The sequence below is a fragment of the Nannospalax galili genome, unplaced genomic scaffold, assembly GCF_000622305.1.
Source record: "Nannospalax galili isolate Female #2095 unplaced genomic scaffold, S.galili_v1.0 scaffold1200, whole genome shotgun sequence".
In the NCBI taxonomy this organism is placed as follows: Eukaryota; Metazoa; Chordata; class Mammalia; order Rodentia; family Spalacidae; genus Nannospalax; species Nannospalax galili.
In genome coordinates this window covers 843,973-867,967 of record NW_008347131.1, presented here as the reverse complement: position 1 = coordinate 867,967, position 23,995 = coordinate 843,973, and the positions used below count along the sequence as shown (strand labels likewise).

Sequence of the window (23,995 nt, the reverse complement as noted above, 5' to 3'; positions counted from 1 at the left end):
CCCAACTGGCAGGGACAGCTGCAGACAGGGGCTGAACCAGCTTTGTTCCCGCTGCCCATCCAGGCCCTTCTCAGCTCCTGCCTGACACTGATTTTCCCTCCTAGGGATTATTGGGAAGCCAGCACTGAGGGCCCCACACCATGAGGGTCTAGAGGCAAGGAGCCTACTAGGGTCTCCCAGTGAGTGGCAGGACTGTGGGAGTATGGGGCAGGACCAGACAAAGCAACAAATCGAAAAGGGACTGCAGCTGTACCAGTCCAACCAGACAGAGAAGGCGCTGCAGATGTGGCTGAAAGTTCTGGAAAAGAGTTCTGACCTCATGGGCCGCTTCCGAGTGCTGGGCTGCCTGGTCACAGCCCACTCTGAGATGGGCCGCTACAAAGAGATGCTGAAGGTAGGCGTACCCTGACAGGGTGCCATGGGAGTGCTGGGGACAGGGCTGGATGGCTCCCAGACTCCCAGGCCCCCTTGCAGCTTCCTGAGAATCCGGTGTCCCACAGGCTGATGGCTGGGCCTGAGGCTTTGAATCTGCATCTTAAGTCTTAGATGGCTTCAGATTCAGACCTGTGGCCTTCAACTTCAGTGCCTTAGCCTCCCAGACAGGTTCTCAAGCATCAAGGGCCAGGGTTCAGAAATCTCAAGACCAGACTTCCAACCGTAGGTTTCAGCCTGTCACTTAGTGGGGATTCTGAGCCTGCAGGTACAGGCTCCAAGTTTGAGGGTGGAGCTGGTGCTAGATAGAGACTCCAGATCCGAGGCCTGGGGGTGAAAGGGTGATGTTTATGGGTCTGAGCTCTTTCTAGGATGGGGCTTGGAGGATATATGCCAAGCAGGGCTGGAAGCTCTGGGCCTGAGCTTTGGGATCTGCTGTTCTAGTTGTGAAGTGGGGCTTGGGGTGCAGGTTGAGCCCAGGCTAAGGGCTGTCTGCCTACTACCCCTGGGGTCAGTTTGCTGTCGTCCAGATTGACACGGCCCGGGAGCTGGAAGATGCTGACTTCCTCTTGGAGAGCTACCTGAACCTGGCACGCAGCAACGAGAAGCTGTGTGAGTTCCACAAGACCATCTCCTACTGTAAGACCTGCCTCGGCCTGCCTGGCACCAGGGCAGGCGCCCAGCTGGGGGGCCAGGTCAGCCTGAGCATGGGCAATGCTTTCTTGGGCCTCAGCCTTTTCCAGAAGGCCCTGGAGAGCTTCGAGAAAGCCCTGCGCTATGCCCACAATAATGACGACACCATGCTGGAGTGCCGTGTCTGCTGTAGCTTGGGCAACTTCTACGCCCAGGTCAAGGTAGGCATGGGCCCCGGGGGGAGGGCACCTTGTTGTGCTGCCTGCCTCAGCTCTCCTTTTAAATAGGACAAGAGAGGACAAGAAGACACTAGGAAAGACAGAGCCAGGATTCAAACCTCCATCTGTCAGGTGGAGGCTCCTGGGTGAGGACAGGTCATGGGCTGTGTGATCATAGGCAATTCACCTGTTTCCTCTGAACCCTGAGAGTTTTGTGTAGAAGTGAGGAAGAACAGGACTCAGCACAAGGATGTAAAGATTTCTTTGTGAACTATTTCTTGAGGATTTAATCCATCCTGGGCACTACTGTGCTGTTTGTAGCAGTGAAGACAATAGCAGGTTCCCTCCAGAAGCTTTGTTCTAGCTAGGTGAGGGGGGCAGTTCGCACAATCAGGAAGTCAGTTGTGCACCATGTGCTTAGGAGAAAGTAAAGCAGAGTAAGGAAGGGGGCAGTGCCAGGATGTAGGGGTGGGGGCACCATTTTGAAGAGGGCCTCACAGGTGGATCTCTGGGAGAACAAAGCCAACCTGGTCTACATAATTCCAGTACAGCTGGGGCTACAGGGAGATCCTGTCTGAAAAAACTAAACTAAAATAAAATAAAATAATAGAGGGCCTCCATGTGGGGCTAGAGAGATGGTGTAGTGATTGAGAGCACTTGTGCTATTCCAGAGTTCAGTTCCCAGCACCCACTTTGGGCAGCTCACTACTGCCTATAGCTCTGGCTCCAGGGAATCCAATGCCTTCTTCTGGCCTCTGTGTGCATCCACAGACATGTGGCATACACTCACATAGACACATACATGTAAAGGTAAATAAATCTTAAAAGAGGGCCTCAGTGAATAGTGGAGGAGAGGGATAAGCCAGACAGACATCTGGGAAGAGCTGTTCAGGCAAAGCTCTGCCAGTAAGGACAGAGGGCTGCCATATGTGAGGAAGAGGTAGAAAGGTTTACAGAAGACTGGGTTGTGAGTCAGAAGAGGGCATCAGATCCCCTGGAACTGGAGTTAGGGATGGTTGTTAGCCACCATGTAGATGCTGGAAACCGAACTCAGGTCCTCTGCAAGAGCAGCCAGTGCTCTTAACTGATGAACCCTCTCTCCAGCTCATTTCTGATTTATTTTTATTTTATGTGTATGAGTGTTTTGTTTACAAGTATGTAAGTGTACCACATGCATGCAATGCCCATGGAGGCCAGAAGAGGGCATCAGATCCTCTAGAACTGGAGTGACAGCTGGTAGCTGCCACGTGGGTGCTGGGGGGAAGAGAACCCTGGGTCCTCTGCAAGAGCAACCAGTGCTTTTAACTGCTGAGCCATCTCTCTAGCACCCACATCTCTAAAATTTTAAAAAGACGTTTTGTTTTCTAAGGACGCTTTCTTACATAATCACATACCCCAAAATTGTCATAACCTCTGAATAGCATCAAAATGATCTGTGAATACCTATCTATATTTACATTTCTCTGCTTATCCTAAAAATAATTCCCTTACCCTCGGCTTGTTGGAAGTGGAACACAAGCAAGAGCGACACACATCCAGGCTTATTGTGTCGTTTATGTCTCTTTGAATAGAAAATTCCTCCTCTCCACTTTTATTTTCCGTGACGTATTTCCCAGATTTACTCACAGAATGCCCCATCTTACTTCCCCTCATCTCGTTTTCTTGTTTCCTTAAGAAGACTTGAAACTTCATCACCTCCTCTGAGTTTTGTAAGATTAGGTCACACATCTTTGGTTAAGAATACTGTGTCAGGGGCTGGAGAGATGGCTCAGTGGTTAAGAACACTGACTGTTCTTTCAGAAGACCCAAGTTCAAATCCCAGCACCCACATGGTAGCTAACACCTGTCTGTAACTCCAGTTCCAGGAAATCCGATAGTCTCTTCTGTCCTCCGCAGGCATTGCATGACACGGGTGCACTTACCTACCACACATACACATAAAATACAAATAATAAAATATTTTAAAAAGAATACTGTGTCAGCAATATTTGTGCCCTTCATTTAAAATGGTATCAAGATGTGGGGCTGTGGAGATGGCTTGTGGGTAAAGGGCTTGCCATTCAAGTCCAAGGACCTAAGTTCCAGCCCCAGAACCCATGTGAAAAAACAAATAAAAATATTTAGTCCAAGCACTCAGGAGGTAGAGGCAGGGGGATCTGTGTGAGATTGAGGCCAACCTGATCTACATAGCAAGTGCCAGGCCAGAGTGGGAGGGGGAGATACAGGGAGACCCTGTTTCAAAAAAAAAAAAAAAACAAGTATTGTGTGCTTGTAATCCCCGTGCTGGGCAGATCCCTGGGGCTCAATGGCCAGCCAGCCATCATGGTGAGACTTAGGTCATTTTGAGAGTTTGTCTAAAAAAAAGTGAAGGGTGCTGAAGAGCAACATCCAAAGTTGACTTCTGGTGTGCATACACAAACACACACATGAACACACACACACACACACACACACACACACACACACACCAAGTATTAAAGAAAAATAGTCTGCTAAAAAATTCCAGCATTAAAAGCTAATGAGACTGGAGTTTGATGCTCCTCCAGAGGACCCAAATTTAGTTCCCAGCACCCACATTTAGCAACCCACAACTGCCTGTAATGCCAGGGGAGCCTTCTGGTTTCTGTAGGCACCTGCATATGTGCATATATTCACACAGAGACACACACATACACATAAATAAATAATAAATCTTCAGCTGGGCATGGTGGCCCATAACCTTTAATCCCAGCCCTCGGGAAGTAGAGGCAGGCAGATCTCTGAGCATTTGAGGCCAGCCTGGTCTATATGGTTCCAGGCCACCTAGTGCTACACAGTGATGCCCTGTCTTCAAAAAAAAAAGAAAGAAAAGAAAAATCAAATGGTACTAGAGATGTGGCAGCGCCACATAAATCAAGGTGCAGTACCGCACACGCCTGTAATCCCAGCACTTGGGAGGTAGGGGCAGGAGGATCAGAAGTTCAAGGTCATTCTTTGCTCATGGTGAGTATGGAGCCAACCTAGGCTACCAGACCTTGTCTCAACAACAAAAAGCCTAATATAGATGGTTCAGGGACTGACGGAGGGGTGCCCTCCATTTTTAGGTTCAGTTTCCCTTTCAGGTTCAGCTTGTTAATTCTGTTTGCAACATTTTCCCTAGTGGTTCCAGTGTCCACTGATGTTGCCTGAACCAATTATTTCACTTGAATGCTACTGATTTAAATGGGACATCCACAGTCTCCTATTCCATCTTCATTTATTCATTTATTAGCTGGGGTTTTCCCTCCCTCCCTTCCTTCTTCCTTCCTTCCATCCTTCCCTCCCTCCCTCCCTTCCCTTCCCTTCCCCTTCCTTCCTTCCTTCCTTCCTCCCTCCCTCCCTCCCTCCTCTCCCTTCTCCCTCCTTCTCTCCCTTCTCCTCCCTCCCTCCCTCTCTGTCTCCCTCCCTCCTCCCTCCTTTCTTTCAGTTTTTGAAACAAGGTCTCCCTGTAGCCCCAGCTAACCTGGAACTCTGTACATAGACCAGGCTGGCCTCCACCTCACAGCCTGCCTCTGCCTCTGTCTCCTGAGTGCTGATATTAAAGATTTCCACCACCATGCCTGGCTGGATTTTTTTTTTTTTCCTTTCATCAGTTAGGGTGGTTGATTTCTTTGAATTGTAATTCCTAAAGAAAAAAAAACCACTTTCCCCCTTTACTTCAGTTATAGTTTTCCAAGGTCATGCTTACTGTTTTGTTTTCTATTTTTGAAGTATTTCTAAGAAAACAAGGTTTTGTATGTTTTGCTTTTTTTTAACCTCGGTATTTTTGAGTCAGTTGCAATTGTCTTTTTTTTCGGTGGTAGTGCTGGGGATGGAAGCCAGGGCCTTCCATATAATAGACAGTTCTCTCTTGTTGAGCTTCATCCCTGTCCCCCTGTTATTATTTTTTGATGTTTGAATTATCTTCTTTAAAAATTCTTATGTGGGGCTGGAGAGGTGGCTCCGAAATTAAGAATACTGTTTTATCACTGGCTGCTCTTGCAGAGGACCCTGAGTTCAGTTCCCAGCACCCACGTGACAACTAACAACCATCCATAAGTCCAGTTCCAGGAGATCCGACGCCCTCTTCTGACCTCTATGGGCATTGCATGACATGGGTGCACTTGCATGCAGGAAATACACTCATACACATAAAAATAATAAAATATTTAAAATATATATATATGTGTGTGGGTGTGAGAGAGTGTGGGCGTGTATGTTTATGGTGCTTACAGGTGCCCACACTTGTATGTCCATGTGTAGAAGCCAGAGGAAGATGTTGGGTGTTCTGTTCTTTCCCTGTCTGGTTTATTCCCTTGAGACAATGTCTGTTGCTGAACCTAGAGCTAGGCTGGCAGCTAACAAGCCCCAGTGATCCTCCTGCTTCTACCCCCCACAGTGATTGGAGTTACAGGTGCACATAAGATGAACCCATCTAGTTTTTCGCTTTTTGGGTTTTTGGGTTTTTTTTTGGTCTTTTTGAGACAGGGTCTCCCTGTAGCCCCAGCTGGTCTGGATTCGCTATGGAGACCAGGCTGGCCTTGAACTCACAGAGATCCGCCTGCTTCTGCCTCCTGAGTGCTGGGATTAAAGGTGTGCGCCTCCACACCTGGCCCATCTACTTTTTTTACGTTATTGAAATTGTGTGTGTATATGTGTGTGCATGCCAGGGTATGTGTGGAGGTCAGAGTTCAACTGACACAACTTGGAGGAGTCAGTTCTCTCCTTCCACCATGTGTGTCCCAAGGACTGAACTCGGTCATTAGGCTTGGTGGGCAAGCATCCTTACCTGCTGAGCCACCTCTTAAACTCGGGTTCTGGGGATTTAAACTCAGATCCTCATGCTTGTACAATAAGCACTCTTACCCTCTGAGCCCTCTCCCTAACCATTTGTTACTAACTTTGTCCAAAAGCAGCCCCTACAGCCTGGCTCCATGTCCTTTTCACAAACTTTTCATTTAGTCTGGTTTTTGGCACAATACACTGCCACAGGCTTGTTTTTGTGTGTACTTTAGGCTAGATGTGAAGCCAGCTGTTTTCCCAGGTTTTCCTCAGTGAGCAATGAAAATTGAAGTATGAATGTGGGTTCTCAGGTGTTCATTGCTGCCGGATGGACTGTGTGCTTCTAAATCTTTTTTAATTGCCAAAACAATGAGAGTTTGTACAGCCCTGATATTTCCCATTGAAACCTAATGCTTTGGAGTTCCCTTTCATTGATTTTAAACTTGACTTTCTCTTCGATGGAAAGTTTTGTTTGATTGTTAGTTCGTCTGTTTGGTTGGTTTGTTTGAGGCAGGGTCTCACTTACCAGACTGGCCTCAAATTGGGTGTAGAGCTGAGGCTGGCCATGAACTCCGGATTCTTTTGTCTCCACCTTCTGGGTGCTGTGATTACAGATGAGCATCATCACACCTGGCCTTGCTGTTATGTTTTAAACACATAAGATGGTTTGGTTAGAGAGAACTCAGTGACCCAGAAGTAGGAGCACAGGCTTGGGAGTGGGTTCCACTACATGGGAGTGCATAGAAAGGGGGCCAGGATGGAAGGGTAGATGATGTGGCTCAGAGTGAATGTGGGAACTCCTCTGAGCTCCAGTTTGCTTCTGGGTGGGAGGCAGGGTCATCAGCTGTCCATGTGGAGGGAGGAATGGTTTTTGCAGGTTTGAGGAGGAAGCATGGGAGTATTTCATGGCCTCACAGAGCCTGTTCTGATTCTTTGAGCTGATGGTACTGGCATTCTGTCACTGAGTCCTCAGTGAGCAGCTGCTACTGAAGACTCCAATATACCCCTCCCTGTGCTGAGCAGCCACCTGGGACTGGATGAGAGAAACCAGCTGGGTGTTTTTGCTCGTCTGTTTTTGTTTTGTTTTGTTTTTTTTCTTTGTCATTTTGTTCATTGAACAGATACTTGTTGTGCATCTACTAAGTCCAAGAACTGTGCTAAGCCCTTAGGATACAGAAGCAATTCCAAAAGGTCACACATGTATACCGGCTCCCCCTCTACTTGAATCATGCTTTCTGCTGGAGGCCAGAATAAATGAATAAGTTGAGCATGGTGGTGCATACCTGCAATCCTGGTAATCAAGGACAATCACAAGTTTGAGGTCACCCTGGGCAACATAACAAGATCCTGTCCCCCCCCAAAAAAAGGGGCACAGCAGTTAAGAGTGCTGGCTGCTCTTGCAGAGGACCTGGGTTCAGTTCCCAGCACCCACATGGCTTTTAACAACTATCAGTAACCCCAGTTCCAGGGGTCTGATGCCCACTTCTGGCCTTTGTGGACATTGCATACATGGGTGCATTTGTATACATACAAGCCAAACACTCATGCCCATAAAAATAAATTTTAAAAAATTTAAAAAAGAATGAACATTGAGGTCCCTGGGCTTGGGGCAATTCTTACCAACTCTGTGTGTCCCCTCCCATCCTATGTCCCCTACAGGACTATGAAAAAGCCCTGTTCTTCCCCTGCAAAGCTGCAGAGCTCGTCAGTGACTATGGAAAAGGCTGGAGCCTCAAATACCGGGCCATGAGCCAGTACCACATGGCTGTGGCATACCGCCTGCTGGGCCACCTGGGAAGTGCCATGGAGTGTTGTGAGGTGGGTCAGCTGGGAAGCAGGCAGGTGACTAGGGGTGGGAAGGTCTCAGGCCCAGGTCACAGAGCCCACCTCCTGTATTCTAGATCAGTCCACAGAAGCCCTGAAGGCCTGTCCATGGGCAAGCTCTCTACAGCTGAGCACCTGAAAGATGTGTTTGTACCATCAGCCCTATCCTAGACCTCACTTCCTTCCAATCCATCCTCAGGGCAAGAGGCTTCCCTGTCCCATAACCTCCTATGGGCCTCTTTGAAAAGTAAAACAGAGCCGGATATGGTGGTGCATGCCTTTAATCCCAGTACTCAGGAGGCAGAGGCAAGTGGATCTCTGTGAGTTCAAGGCCAGCCTGGCTAGCCTGGGGCTATAGAACTGGGACAAGGACCGAGATTCAATAGCCTTTCTTGCTTTTGTTATTTTTTATTATTTATTTATTTATTGTCTTTTTGAGACAGGGTCTCTCTGTAGCCCTAGCTGGCCCGGAACTCACGACCAGGCTGGCCTTGAACTCACAGAGATCCACCTGCCTCTGCCACCAGAGTGCTGGGATTAAAGGCATGTGCCACCACACCCAGCTATTTTTTATTTTTTAAATTTATTTTTAGTTTTTGGTATTTTGAGACAGGATTTCACTATGTAGCCCTGCCCTGGCCTGGAACTCTCTATGTAGATCAGGCTAGCCTCATGCTCACAGTGATCCATCTGCCTCTGTTGCCTCCCAAGCGCTGGGATTAAAGGTGTGTGCTACCATGTTTTTTTTTGTTTTGTTTTTGTTTTTGTTTGAGACAGGTCTCTCTATGTAATCTGGACTAGGCTTGAACTCACAGTGATCATCCTGCCTCAGCCCCCCAAGTGCTAGGAGTACAGGCACGTGATACTAAAACAGTGAATGCTGGGGTTACAGGTTTGTGCCACCACCCTGGGTTTTATGTGGTGCTGGGTACCAAACCCAGGGCTTCATCCACTCTAACCACTGAGATACACCCCCAACCTTCTGTTTTACTTTTCTTTTTTTTGAGACAGGGTTTTCCTATAGCCCCAGGCTAGCCAGGCTGGCCTTGAACTCACAGAGATCCACTTGCCTCTGCCTCCTGAGTACTGGGATTAAAGGCATGCACCACCATATCCGGCTCTGTTTTACTTTTCAAAGAGGCCCATAGGAGGTTATGGGACAGGGACGCCTCTTGCCCTGAGGATGGATTGGAAGGAAGTGAGGTCTAGGATAGGGCTGATGGTACAAACACATCTTTCCTGGTCTACATAGTGAGTTCCGGGCCAGCTAGGGCTACAGAGAGACCCTGTCTCAAAAAGACAATAAATAAATAAATAATAAAAAATAACAAAAGCAAGAAAGGCTATTGAACCTCGGTCCTTGTCCCAGTTCTCTAGCCCACTTCCATTTCTGGGAGTGCATTAATAAACTGTCCCTGTTTATATCACACAAAGAAGGTAGAGAGGGAAGGAGTGAGGGAAGAAGGGAAGGAGGGAGGAAGGAAGGGAGGAAGGGGAAGACAAGTGAGAGACAAAAGTAAAACAGAAGAAGTTCTACTGACCTGGGTTCAAATCCCATTTTTGCTACTTAATCTGGTTGATCTTAATGAAGTTAACTTCTCTCTGAGTTTCTGTTTCCACTTGTCAAACGTGGTACTATGATCTTAGTAGCTCAGTGCAGAGGCTTCAGCACCATGAAAAGTCTGTTAGATTCCAGAGATGTGGAGATCCCTGGGCTGTCCCTTCTGAGGAGCCACTTGATAGAGGGCACCCCATAGAGTGGTCACATGAGCTGGCCTGAACAACCTGCATCTCTTTTAGGAGTCCATGAAGATTGCTCTGCAGCATGGGGACCGGCCATTGCAGGCCCTCTGCCTGCTCTGCTTTGCTGACATCCACCGGAGCCGTGGGGACCTGGAGGTGAGGTCACTAGAATGAGATGGGGGGACCTTGGTCCTGGGGCACCCTGATTCCAATCTCCACCTGGCTCTGCAGACAGCCTTCCCTAGGTATGACTCAGCCATGAGCATCATGACGGAGATAGGAAACCGCCTGGGGCAGGTGCATGTACTGCTGGGTATGGCCAAATGCTGGATGGCCAGGAAGATGCTGGACAAGGTGAGTCAGGCCTTTTCCTATGGCTGCAGCTCTCCCCAGTACTCCCAACTTGGGGCTACTCAGTCAGCCAACACGCAGGGGGTACAGTGCTGGGCTTGGCCCCTTTATCTAGCATCTGCCTCACCCTGTTCCCTTGAGGCCAGGACAGTTCCAGGTATTCTCCACACTCAGAGAAAGCCCATGTTTTGCCCATAGATAATAAAGGGCCAGAGCTGGAGTTTGAGCTTGGATGCTTCATTGCCTCCCACCATCTCACAGCATCCCATGTGACAGTTGTGTTCTGCCTGTTCTGTCTGCATAAACTAAGGCAGGAGCTAACTTGCTCATGCAGTCTCTGGTTACCTTCACTCACAGGGCAGTGGCCCCCAACCTTGTTGCCTTCCCCAGACCTATATCCCTTTCTTTGCTATGAGCCAAGGTAGTCAGACACTTCCCACAGCTCTGGCCACTGCTTACCTTCCAGGCTCTGAATGCCATTGAGAAAGCCCAGGACCTGGCTGAAGAGGTGGGGAACAAGGTCAGACATGATTCTGTCTCCTGGATCTGGGGTCAAGAGCCAAGGGGGTAAACTGGATGTGGTGGCACACACCTGTAATGGCAGTGCTGGGGAGGAAGAGGATGGAGGGTCAGAATTCAAGATCATCCTTCATTACAAAGTGAGTTGGAGCCCAGTTTGGGATAGGTAACACCCTGTCTCAAAACAAAAAACAAGGGCTGGAGAAATGGCTCAGCAATTGAAAGCACCTACTGCTCTTGCAGAGGACCAGAGTTCAGTTCTCAGCATTCACATTTGGCTCACAATTGCCTGTAACTCCAGTTCCAGGGAATCCAACACCCTTTTCTGGCCTCCAAGGGCATCAGGAACACACATGGTACACATACATACAAGCAGGCAAGACACATACAAAATAAAAATAAACAAATCTTTTTAAAAAGCCAAGGGCGGGACATAGGTTCTAACGGTTCTAACAGCTCCTGGGTCTGCTTATGCCCTGAGCCCCTCTGACCCTCTGGGAGCTGCCTGTAGCCATCCAAGCCCCCTGAAACTCAAGCTTCCACCCAGATTGCATTTCTGGGGCAGGGCAAGCATTTCACAGCTTGGAGGATCCCAGAGTTCCTTGTAGACACTTGTTCACTAATTAGGGGCTGGAGAGATGGTTCAGTGGTTAAGAGCACTGGCTGCTCTTGCAGAGGATCCAGGTTCAGTTCCCAACACCCAAATGGCGACTAACAACCATCCCCTACTCCCGTTCCAGGGGATATGCCTTCTGGCCTCTTCAGATATTACACACATGTGGTGCACTTACATGTATGCAGGCAAAACACCTATACATACAAAATAAAAAATAAAATAGAAAAAACTAATAAGCCAGGCATGGTGGTATATGCCTCTAACCACAGCACTGGGGAGGCAGAGGCAGGTGGATCTCTGTAGCCAGCTTGGCCAGCCAGGGCTATATAGTGAGACTCTTTCTCAACAACAACAACAAACAAATAAACAAACAAACAAACACAAAAACACAAAAAACAACAGTGGCCTCTATCCTTCAGGAGCTGGGTACACACTGGTCCTTGTAGGTATTGGCTCCAGCCTTCCTTGTGAGATGCTTACAGTGATACCATGTTATAGATAAGAAAAGCGGGACCCAAGGTCCCCCATCTACCAACTGATCTGCCTTAATGCCAAAGCCCAGAGTATATGCAGCTTCTCCAAATGCAGTAACCATATCCAGACTTTAAAGTATTGCAAACAACTTAGTGTTTCTCAAAGTCATCTAGAAAATGTGCATTTCTGTGGGGTCAGTGCACAGCCCAACCAAGATGCCAGAATATATTTACTTTGGGCTGAACCACAGCCAGTCTTGCTTACCCAGGTATCAGGCTGATTAGAAATGTCTAATCAGTGAAAATAAGGAAGCAAGACCTTACAGTAGTTTTGGTGAACAAAATCCTTCAAAAACACAAGGTTAGCCTGCTATGGTGGCAGGATCCTGTCCTAGTACTTGGGAGGCAGAGGCAGAAGGATCAGGAGTTCAAGGTCATCCTTGAGTCTATAGCGAGGGGAGCCTAGACTATATGAGACCCTATCTCAAAACAAAAACAAGAGCTAATGAGATGGTTCAGCAGGTAAAGCACTTGCCATGAAGCCTGACCTGAGTTCAATCTTTGAAACACACATGGTGGAAGGAGAGAGCCAACTCCTGAAAGTTGTCCTGATTCTAGCTTCACATACTACACATAGACACACGCATACAAACTAAGACTTAGGACTGGAGAGATAGCTTAGCTGTTAAGAGCACTCATTGCTCTTGCAGAAGTCCTGGGTTCAATTCCTAGTACCCACATGGCCACTAACAACTGTTCTGTAACTCCAGTTCCAGGGGAATTTGACTCTCCTGACCTCTGTGGGCATTGCACTCAGGAGGCAGAGGCAGGCATATCTCTGTGAGTTCGAGGCCAGCCTGGTCTCCATAGTGAATCCAGGCCAGCTGGGGCTACAGGGAGACCCTGTCCCAAAAAGACCAAAAAGAAAAAAAAAATAAAAACCATCAAATAATGGGGACTGGAGAGACGGCTAAGTGGTTCAGAGCACTGGCTGCTCTTGCAGAGGATCCAGGTTCAGCTCCCAGAGGCTAACAACCTTCTGTAACTCCAGTTCCAGGGTAATCTGATGCCCTTTTATGACCTCTGAAGGCAATGCACAACACTTGGTGCATTTATACACACATGCAGGCAATGCACTCATACACATATAATAAAAATTAAGCCAGGTGTGGTGGCGCATGCCTTTAATCCCAGCACTCAGGAGGCAGAGGCAAGCCAATCTCTGTGAGTTTGAGGCCAGCCTGGTCTACATAGTGAGTTCCAGGCCAGTTAGGACTACAGGGAGGCCCTAAAAAAAAAAAAAAAAAAAAAAAAAGACCCCCACAAAAACCATTTAAATTAAACCAAACAAAGCAAAACAAAAATATTAGGCCCTGTGATCTAGTTCTTGGTGTGGAGAGCTCTGCTCACACCTACCCCACCATTCTGCTCGAAGGGAAATCAGAGGCTCAGGGAGAGTAGGGTACTTTTCCTAGGTCCCAAAGGAAGGCAGGGGTGTGGCAGGAACAGCACCTTACTAGAACTGACCAAGGTCTCATCCCCAACCCCATCTACCCACACCCCATCTACCCCCACTCCATCTACCCCACCCCATCTACCCCACCCCATCTACCTCCACCCTATCTACCCTCACTACCTCAGCTGAGCCAGCTCAAGCTGCACTGCCTGAGCGAGGGCATCTGCCGCAGTAAAGGGCTGCAGCATGAGCTGCGCTCGCACGTGGTGCGGTTCCATGAGTGTGTGGAGGAGACAGAGCTCTACTGCGGCCTGTGTGGCGAGTCCATTGGGGAGAAGAACAGCCGGCTGCAGGCCCTGCCCTGCTCCCACATTTTTCACCTCAGGTGAGACAGGTGCAGGGTAGGGTGGGCAGGGCTGCAGGGTCACACTAACCACCTTGCCTTCCAAGGGGGTCTGAGAACTCACTCACTGCCTCTCCCAGCAGCCTTGTGAGGTAGCATTTTGTTTTGTTTTGCTTTGTTTTGTTATTTGAGATAGGGTCTCACTATTTAGCCTTGGCTGGCCTAGAACTCACTATGTAGACCAGGCTGGCCTTGAACTCACAGAGATCTGCCTGCCTCCCAAGTGCTGGGATTAAAGGCTTGTGCCATCACACCTGGATACCGTGCTTATCACCCCAAGGGGAATTCAGAGAAGCTTCTTGAAGGTCTTCAGGTCAGCGCCCAGGGCCAGGCCACAGCCAGCCTTCAAGCCCTGGGCCAGAGCAAGCAGGAGGGCAGCTGCAGGCCTTTCCTTCCACTGGGATGGAATGGAGGAAGAGAGAAGGAGGGGTGGGGCAGAGAAGGTCTGGCCTGGGTGAGCGGACCAAACCTTCTGCCACATCAGGTGCCTGCAGAACAATGGCACCCGGAGCTGCCCCAACTGCCGCCGCTCCTCCATGAAGCCAGGCTTTGTGTGAAGTCAGCAGCCATCCTGGTGTCCACACCACCTCCTTTGACTCCTTTTCCATCAGGCTGAAGGCCCTGGTGAAATCCCAGGGTAGCTTCTCCTCAGCCATGATCATCGCCTGAGGCCTGCTGCTCCTCTGGGCCCAGCTGCCCTCCTGTGTCTCTTTGTACTTTGCTCTTTATAGAAAAATAAACTGTTTGTACCTGGACCCAGTGATTCTGACCTTTCCTCCCCAAGGTCTGAGGGGTGGGGAGAATAGAGGTGACCTTTTTTCCTATACATAAGAAGCCTCTCTCAGCCCAGTGTGGTGGTACATGCCTTTAATCCAACACTCAGGAAGGCAGAGGCAGGCAGATCTCAATGAGTTCAAGGCCAGCCTGGTCTACATAGTGAGTTCCAGGCCACCTGGGGCTACAGGAAGACCCTGTCTCAAAATGACAGAAAAAAAAAAAATGAAGTCTCTCTCCACAAGTGATGTGAGATCCTGCAGCCACCCTTCTAGGAACTTGGACAACACAGTGAACTGGAGACAAGATCCCTGCTGGTGAGATCTGTCGTGCCAGTGCTTGAGAGTGGAAAAACTACAGTAGACACAATAAACAGTGTGGAAAATGCTGGAAACGTGTGTGAACTCAATTGTAAACCTATGTCCTACCAATTTATCTGTTGATGCCTTAGTCTATCAGGCTGATAGAAAAAATACCACATAGTGATTGCCTTCTAAACAACAGAAATTGGGGGCTGGAGAGATGGTCCAGTGGTGAAGAGTGCTTGCTGCCCAATCATGCCAACTGGGTTCCCAACACACACGAGGGGTGGAGAGTTCACAACTGCCTGTAACTCCAGCTATAAGGGATCTGATACCCTCTTCTGAACTCTTTGAACACCTGCTAATGCATGTGTGCATACCTTAACATGGACGCACATAAATAAATTAAAAGAAAATTTATTGTAGTTCCCCTGGCTGGGAAGCCCAAGATCAAAGTGTCTGCAGATTTATTGTCTGAGGAGGGCCCACTTCCCAGTTCATAGATGTGTCTTTTTATTTATTTAATTTTTTTTTTTGAGGCAGGATCTCCCTGTGGCTCTAGCTGGCCTGGAGCTTGCTATGTAAACCAAGCTGGCCTCAATCTCAGAGATCCACCTGCCTCTGCCCCCCGAGTGCTGGGATTAAAGGCGTGCACCACAAAGCCCAGCTGTATTTATTTTTTTGAGACAAAGTTTCACTATGTAGCCCTGGCTGCCATGGAACATACTATGTAGACCAAGCTTGCCTCTAATTCCCAGAGATCCACCCGCTTCTGCCTCCCAAGTGCTGAGATCAAAGGTGTGTGCCACCACACCTGGCCCCTTATGTGTCTTCACATGGTGGAAGTTGCAAGGAGACTCTCTGGTCCTTTTTTTAATATATTTTTATTTATTATTTTTATTTTATGTGTATGAGTGTATTGCCTGCATATATGTGAGTGCACCCGTGTCATGCAATGCCGCCGCGGTCAGAAGAGGGCTTCGGATTCCCCTGGAACTGGAGTTAAGGATGGTTCGTAGCTGCCATGTGGGTGCTGGGAATCGAACCCAGGTCCTCTTCAAGAGCAGTCAGTGCTCTCAACCACTGAGCCATCTCTCCAGCCCCCTGTGGTCCTTTTTTTGTTTTTTAAATCATAAAGGGATGAATTCATTCATGAGGGCTCTATCATCATGACCTCATCACCTGTCCCACTACAAACCTCACCATGTGGGGGATTAGATTTCAATATACGATTTGGAAGGGACACAATCATCGTGTCCCTTGATTGTATTTGAGGATAAGGCCTTGAATAAGAGTTAAAAGGCTGGGGGAGGGGTCTGCAGAGATGGCTTAGTGGTTAAGAGGGACCTGGGTTCTGTTCACAACTATCCATAACTCCTGATCCAGAGGATTTGACAATCTCTTCTGACTTCTGTGGGCATTGCATGGCACAGATGCACTTACATACATGCAGGCAATACACATACACAGAAAATAAAATAATAAATAAGGAGCTTGGCATGGTGGCGCACGGCTTTAATCCCAGCACTCAGGAGGCAGAGGCAGGCAGATCTCTGTGAGTTTGAGGCCAGCCTGGTCTACATAGTGAGTTCCAGGCCAGCTGGGACTACAGGGATACCCTATCTCAGAAAGACCAAAAATATGGGCTGGAGAGATGGCTTAGCAGTTAAGAGCACTGACTGCTCTTGCAGAGGACCCAGGTTTGATTCCCAGCACCCACATGGTGGCTATGAACCGTCCTTAACTCCAGTTCCAGGGGAATCCGAAGCCCTCTTCTGACCTCTGCGGCACTGCATGACACAGGTGCACTCACATACATGCAGGCAATACACTCATATACAAAAATAATAAAATATTTAAAAAATTTTTAAAGACCCAAAATAAATAAATAATATTTTTAAAAAGAGTTAAAGGCTGAGGTGATAGCTCAATGGGAAGAGTGCTTGTTTAAGTGTGCATGAGGCCCTGGGTTCAATCCCCAGCACCACATAACCAAGTATGGTAGTGCACACTTGCAATTCCAGCACTCAAGGGTAGATACATGAAGATCAGAAGTTCAAGGTCCTTCTTGGCTACATAGCATATTTAAGGAAACTGGCTCAAAAAAAAATAAAAAGGGCCAGGCATGGTGGTGCATGTCTTTAGTCCCAGCACTCAGGAGGCAGAGGCAGGCGGATCTCTGTGAGTTCAAGGCCAGCCTGGTCTACATAGCAAGTTCAAGGCCAGCTGGAGCTACAGGGAGACCCTGTCTCAAAAAGACTAAATAAATAAATAAATAGGAGTTAAGTGACACTCTAAGGGTAGGACAGGAATCCAACAGGACTGCTGTCCTTATGAGATAAGGAAGAGACATTAGAAAGACCAGAGAGCTTTTCCTGTCTTTCAGTGATGCACAGAGAGCATCTCTAAATGTATTTTGGTCATATCCACCCTCTCCTCCCCACATCTCTCCCTGAATGCACCTCCAACATGTCCCCCTTCCAACTTCATATTCTCTTATGTCTCCAATTAGTGCTACCCATGTGCTCCTGTGTGGGGGACCATCCACTGCAGCATGGGCAACCTACCAATGGCCACACCCCAGAAAAAAAATGACTCTAGCCCAGCAGGCATTGGGTGCCAGTAGCTTTTCAGTGAGGGGTGGGGCCTAGTGAGCCCTCCCGTGCCAGTGCTGGAGTTTGGAGTGGCTTGATCTGGTGCAGATAACTGCTGCTGTGATTTCATGAATGTTATGTCCAGAAGACAGCATTTCACAACCATCTTGGTTTGTTTTGTTGTTGTTTTTGTTTGAGACAGGGAGTCTCACTGGGACTTGGGGCTCACCAGTTCAGCTGGACTGACTTGCTGGTCAGCAAGCTCCGGAGATCTGCCTGTCTCCACCTCGCCCCTCCCCCGTGCTGGGATTGCAAATTCATGCCACCATACCCTGCTTTTTACATGGGTGCTGGGGATCGAACTCAGGTCCTCACATTTGTGCAACAAGCACTTCACCAGCTGAGCCATCTCTCTAGCCTCATCATTTTTTGACATGGAAAGAGACTGACCATGTAGGTAGGTATATTAAGGAAGTCATTTTCCTCACTATTGAAGAGAAGAAATACAAACATGGAAAAGGCGAAAACTAGAAGGGGCCCTGTGGTGTTAAGCTGAATTTTGTAGTAATCAATAGGTAGTAATCAAAATATATTATGGATTTTAGAAAATATAGCTAGGGGCTGGAGCAATAGCTCAGCAGTTAGGAGTGCTTGCTCCTCTTGCAGAGGATCAGGGTTCAGGTCTTAGCATCCATGTCAGGTGACTCACGACCCCGTGTAACACTAGTTCTAGGAGATCTAGTGCCCTCTTCTGGTCTCTGTGGGTACCTGTACACATGTGCACATACATACAGACACACACATATGCATAAAAAATAGTTTTAAAAGATACAGCTAGTTACAGGAATAAACACAGTTCTAAATGTGTATGTGTGTGTGTGTGTGTGTGTGTGTGTGTGTGTGTTTGTGTGTTTGTGTCCAGAAGCCTGGAGCTGTGACATGCCAACAGCAGTGAGCACACTTACCACCCAGATCTTGGCTTCTAAATACTGTGGTCCCAAAAACAAGTAGGCTCTTTGGGGAACAACCTGTTCCAGGCCAGAGCCATGGGACCTACAAGATGAGCCTGCAGGAGCTGGAGAGATGGCTCAGCAGTTAAAAACACTGGTTGTTCTTGCAGAAGACCCGGGTTGGAATCCCAGCACCCACATGGCAGCTAACGACTGTCCATAACTCCAGTCCCAGGGGATCCGACAGCCTCTTCTGACCTCTGCAGGCATTGCTGGACACAGGTGCACTTACCTACATGCAGGCAATACACGCACACACATAAAATAAAATAAAAAAAGAAACAAAATTAAAAAAAAAAAAAGATGAGCCTACAAAGGAAACTGAAAGGAAGATGAGGATAACTCAGACAGACATCAGAGCCAGCTTGGATGGGCTGCCACAGCCCATTGGTGGTGACTAATCATGATTGTTTTATCGGCACAGGCTGCCATCACAAAATATCACAGAATGGTGTTTCAAGCAACCAAAATTTATTTCCTTCCAGTTCTGGAGACTCAAGTGCAAGATCAAAGTGCCATTAAAATTTTAGAAGCTGCCTTATCACTGTGTCCTTACATAACCATTTATCTGTGCTCCTGTAGAGACAGAGGTGTTCTTTCTTCCTTCTTTCAATAAAGGTATTAATCCTTCCATGAGTGACCTACTGAACCTGACCCCAACCACCTCCCAAAGCCCCATCTCCAAACACCATCACACTCAGAACTAGGACCTCAACATGGGAACTTTTTAAAAAAATTATTTTTATTTTTTATGTGTATGCGTGTATTGCCTGTGTGTAGGTAAGTGCACCCATGTCATGCAATGCCTGCAGAGGTCAGAAGAGGCTGTCGGATCCCCTGGGACTTGAGTTATGGACATTATGGACAGTTTTGAGCTGCCATGTGGGTGCTGGGATTCGAACCCGCATCTTCTGCAAGAACAACCAGTGTTCTTAACCACTGAGCCATCTCTCCAGCCCCACATGAGGACTTTTAAAATATTTTATTTATTATTTATTTATTTATTTTGGTCTTTTTGAGACAGGGTCTCCCTGTAGCCCCAGCTGTCCTGGAACTCACTATGTAGACCAGGCTGACCTTGAACTCACAGAGATCCTCCTGCCTCTGAGTCCCGAGTGCTGGGATTAAAGGCGTGTGCCACCATGCCCAGCTTTATTTATTATTTTTATTTTATGTGTTTGAGTGTATTGCCTGTATGTGTGTAAGTGCAACTGTGTCTTGCAGTGCCAACAGAGGGCAGAAGGTGGCATTGGATCCCCTGGAACAGAGTTAGGGAAGGTTGTTAGCCACCATGTGGGTGCTGGGAATGGAACCCAGGTCCTCTGTCAGAGTAACCAGTACTCTTAACCACTGAGCCATCTCTCCAGCCCCTCAACATGAAGATTTTTGAGAGACACAAAGATTCTGTCCACAGCAGTGACACATATTTTATTAAGATAAGGACCCATACTGATATAATTAAAAATCAAGTTAGTGAGGTGTTTACATAGTCCAGAAATTCTTCCTCACGAAATGGATATTAATTTAACTTTTTTTACATTTATTTGGGTGTATGTGCACACGTTTGTGTGCACTCACGCTGCCATGCTTGTGGAGGTCAGAGGACAACTTTCAGGAGTCCAGTTCTCTCCTTCCATCATGTAGATCCTAGGGATCAGACTCAGGTCATCAGGCTTAGCAGGAAGTGCCTTTACTCCCTAAGCCATCTCATGTACCACATGGGTATTAATTTTAAAGGGATGGAAGAGCTAAGACTCAGTGGAGATATTTGGCTGACTCAGCTTCATCAAGTGAGAAGCAGGACACATTGAAATCTTGTGCCATTTGAAAGGAGACGAGGCAAAACACTGGAAGGACACGGAGTTAGAGACATCTCACGGAGTAGCTGTGATCTTATCTTCAGGAAGATGCCAAGGGAAGGCTGAGAAACTGTTCCAGGAAGAAGGGGACTAACAGCACTGCATACAATCCTCCCTTCTGCACTGGCTTCCTTGGCTCTAAAGTGTGTTACTCAGACAACGGTGAGACTTGAAAGGGGCCTGAGGATTAGACCTAGAAATATCATTATCAATTTCTTCCTGTTGCAGGTGGTATTGTGGTTACCCAGGAGAATGTTTTGTTTTGATCCACTGCTGGTGACTGAATACAAGGCCTTGGGAATACTAGGCAGGTGCTCTACCACTGAACTGCATCCCTAGCTCAGGGGGATGTTCTTGATTTTAGGACATTCACACTAAAGTAGTCAAGCTGATGTGGAATTCAGTCACCATATCACTTTCACTTGATTCATGAAAAGAAGTTACTAGTGCTATATTTATAAGTTTTCTGTGAGTTTGAGATTTCACACACACACACACACACACACACACACACACACACACACAGGCATAATAGCATGACCTGCAGCTCAGAGGCTGAGCTAGAAGATTGCTTGAATTCAGAAATTCAAGGGAAATATAGAAACAGTCCATATTGGGCCAGTGAGATGGCTGAGCAGGTAAAGGCACTTGCTTCCAAGCTCGACAACCTGAGTTTGATCCCCAGGATCTACATGGTGGGAGGAGAGAACCTACTCCTTCAAGTTGTCCTCTGACCGCCATATGCATGCAATGCCATGTTCATCCTCCAACATGCACACAAAATAATACAAATGTAATAAAAATCCCATATCCTAAATTTAAAAAAATATTTTAAAGAGGGAGTGTGGGCAGGCAGGCTGTAGTATTACAGTGGTTCCAAGAAGTGGCTTCACTGAGAAGGTGGCATTGAGAAAAGACTTAAGAGAAGCAAGCCATGCATGGTGGTGCACACCTTCAGTCCTAGCACTCAGGAGGCAGAGGCAGGTAGATCTCTGTGAGTTTGAGGCCAGCCTGGTTTACATAGTGAGTTCCAGGCCATCTGGGGCTACAGGGAAACCCTGTCTCAAAAAGACAAAAAAAAAGAGAGAGAGAGAGAGAGAAGCAAGGAGGGTTGGAGGTGTAGTTCAGTGGTAGAGTGCCTGTCTGGCATGTGGGAGGCTCTGGGTTAAAATCCCCATATTGAATAAAGAAGAGTGGGGCAAGAAAGACAGATGTAATAGTTCACGCTTGTAATTTCAGGACTCAGAAGACTGGGGCAGGAGGGTTACTTTGAGTTTGAGGCCAGCCTAGACTAGATAGTCCCAGGCCAGGCTAGGCTATAGAGTGAAATCCTGCTTTTTAGAAAAGGAGAGTCAAGCAGTAGAATCTCCAGGAAAGAGCATTTGGAAAAAGGGAACAGGAGTCTATGGCAGGGCTTGCCCGACATGGATCAAGGCACAGGGCCGTGTGAGCTGTTTTTAAGGATTTGGGCTCTTACTCATCAAGAAAGGCAGCTGTTGTGGGGGTTTAGGCAGAGAAGTGACATGAACTGGCTGCGTTTTAAAGGAATTTCTCTAGTTCCTATGTAGAGAACAGATTAAGTACAAGACAACTGGCCTGGATGCTTCAAAAATGGCAAAACCTTGAATGACAAAAAGGTTGGGGGTTGGTTCTACATTAGAGATTAAAGAGCTGGCGTGGGTGTATGCTTGTAATCCTATAATCCTAGCACTTGGGTGTCTAAGGCAGAAGGATTGCTACAACCTTAAGGCTAGCCTGGGCTACATAGCGAGTTCCAGGTCAGCCTGGGTTATATTGTGAGATGCTGCCATATGATCCAACAGAGGAGACTAAAGAGATGTTACAACTAAATGCAATATGTGACCCTTCTTGTACTGTTTCATGGACAACTGAATTTATTTTTACTAAGGATTGTACCTTCAGTATTATTATATAAATCTTAAATCTTGGGTGATGTATTGCAGTTACATATGAGAATGTCTTTGTTCTTAGGAGACACGGGTGGAAACAGAGGTGAAGTATCATGAAATCTTATTTTGAAAGGGGGCTGAGAGATGGCTCAGTGGTTAAGAGCACTCAGGGTTTAGTTCCTAGCACCCATATAGTGGCTAACAACCATCCATAACTCTAGTTCCAGGGGACTGACACTGTCTTCTGGCCTCCACAGGCATTGCACACACAGATGCACTTACATGCACACAGGCAAAAACCTATATACATAAAATAAAAATAAATTAAAAAGCAAAGCCTGCTGGGCATGGTGGCACACACCTTTAATCCCAGGACTTGGGCAGCAGAGGCCAACGTCAGCCTGGTCTACGTAGGGAGTTCCAGGTCAACTGAAGTTACAGGGAGACCCTGCCTCAAAAAGACAAACAAACAAACAAACAAGAAAACCTCCCCCAGCAAAGCCTAAAGAAGTCTGACCCCTGACCATATCTTGCCCATAGGCCCCATCTGCCCTCAGAGTACCTGAGCCTCTGCCCTTTATTAGTGTCAGACCCACAACTCTTCCCACTCTGGGCCTCTGCTTCTGCTCTTTCCATAAGAAGTATCCCCACCTCTCTCCCTCTGTATCTCTGTGTACATTTTTTTTTTTTGGTCTTTTTGAGACAGGTCTCCCTGTAGCCCCAGGTGTCCTGGAACTTACTATGTAGACCAGGCTGGCCTTGAACTCACAGAGATCCCCCTGCCTCTGCCTCCTGAGTGCTGGGATTAAAGGCGAGCGCAACCACACCCGGCCATGTGTACGTTTTTTTATGTGCAAGCATGAGCGTGTGTGTGTTGTATGTGTATGTCTGTGTGTAGATGTTCTTGCCTGTATGAGTGTTAGAAGGCATCTTACACTATAATTCTTCATCTCCTTTTTTTCATCCTTTTTTTTTTTTTTTTTTTTTTTTTTTTTTTTTGACTAAGGGTTGCTCGCTGATCCTGGAGTTGGATTGGTGTGTATGAGGTATGTATGTGTGTGTTTGAGATAGGGTCTCACTGTGTAGCTCTTGCTGGCCTGGAACTTGCTGTGTAGACCAGACTGGCCTCAAACTTAAGAGTTCTACCCACCTCTGGCTCCTGACTGCCGCATACACTCATGTCTGGCCATTTTTTTCTTCAAAAATGACTAATGTTAGCTGGTTGTGGTGGCCCATGCCTTGAATCCCAGCACTGAGGAGGCAGAGGCAGGCAGATCTCTGTGAGTTTAAGGCCACCCTGGTCTACATAGTGAGTTCCAGGCTAGGTGGGGCTACAGGGAGACTCTGTCTCAAAAAGCAGCCCCCCCCCAAAAAAAAAAGTGTTACAGGGCTCAGGAAATGGTTCAGTGGGTAAAGTGTTTGGTTTGCAAGCATGAGGAACTAAATCCAATGCCCAGAACCCATGTAAATGGACCTTGTGGCTTATCTGTAATCCCAGCACTCAAGAGGTAGAGACGGGATTCCCAAACACACTGACTTAGCTAGACTAGGCCAATTGGTGAGCTCCTGGTTCCCTACGGGACCCTGCCTCAACATAGAGTGGGGAGTGATCAAAGTAGACACCTGATGTCAACCTCTGGCTTCCCATATGCATGTGCACCCATACATGCGCCCTCCACAGGCATACACACAAAGTACAGCACACACACACACACACACACACACACACACACACACACACACACACAAGCTAAAACACAAATAATAAAACTGTTTCTCCTCATTAACTCAGGGTAGCCAGTGTGTACATATAGTTGTAAAAATGCTGCCCAAGGTGGCATCCCCTTTTTGGTCCACACTGCTGTGCACATGGCTGGATATGCTGTTTATGGTTACGAGGCAGTACCATTTCACAAATCTCCCAACCACCAAGACCCTAGAATGGACCGCGCGCTCTGCAAACGTCTTTTCAGTCACCGGTCAGAGTAAAACTTCATTTCCCGAAAGACCCCGCGGTTTCAGCCTGTCTCCCTCCTCTTCCGGTTGTGCGGCAGGTCCCGCCTCTACCTTGCGCGCTGGCCAATCGTAGTAGCTCCACC

General features: G+C 47.5%; 1 protein-coding gene across 4 annotated transcripts; it reads left to right on the top strand.

Moving 5' to 3' along the window:
- On the top strand, positions 1–23,994 carry Rapsn (receptor associated protein of the synapse). Of its 4 annotated transcripts, XR_003851193.1 has the most exons (10): positions 1–394; positions 948–1,286; positions 7,722–7,880; positions 9,687–9,785; positions 9,861–9,983; positions 10,447–10,500; positions 13,230–13,429; positions 20,031–20,148; positions 22,903–22,942; positions 23,951–23,994. XR_003851193.1 is itself a non-coding variant. In XM_008843618.1 (8 exons), exons 1-8 carry the CDS (start codon positions 203–205, stop codon positions 14,002–14,004), a joined length of 1,239 nt encoding a protein of 412 aa, XP_008841840.1. In that variant the 5' UTR covers positions 1–202; the 3' UTR covers positions 14,005–14,201. The 4 variants fall into 4 exon arrangements, 3 of the variants coding, with proteins under 3 accessions (XP_008841840.1, XP_029424428.1, XP_029424427.1); XM_008843618.1 differs by lacking the exons at positions 20,031–20,148; positions 22,903–22,942; positions 23,951–23,994 and adding an exon at positions 13,932–14,201; XM_029568567.1 differs by lacking the exons at positions 20,031–20,148; positions 22,903–22,942; positions 23,951–23,994 and adding an exon at positions 13,932–14,160 and having other exon boundaries at positions 51–394; positions 963–1,286.
- The last annotated feature ends 1 nt before the right edge of the window (position 23,995 follows it).

Coding starts and splice junctions, on each gene's coding strand:
- Rapsn (XM_008843618.1), top strand. CDS start 203: ATGGGGCAGGACCAGACAAAGCAACAAATCGAAAAGGGACTGCAGCTG. Junction 395..947: donor GCTACAAAGAGATGCTGAAG/GTAGGCGTACCC, acceptor CCCTGGGGTCAG/TTTGCTGTCGTCCAGATTGA. Junction 13,430..13,931: donor TCCCACATTTTTCACCTCAG/GTGAGACAGGTG, acceptor CTGCCACATCAG/GTGCCTGCAGAACAATGGCA.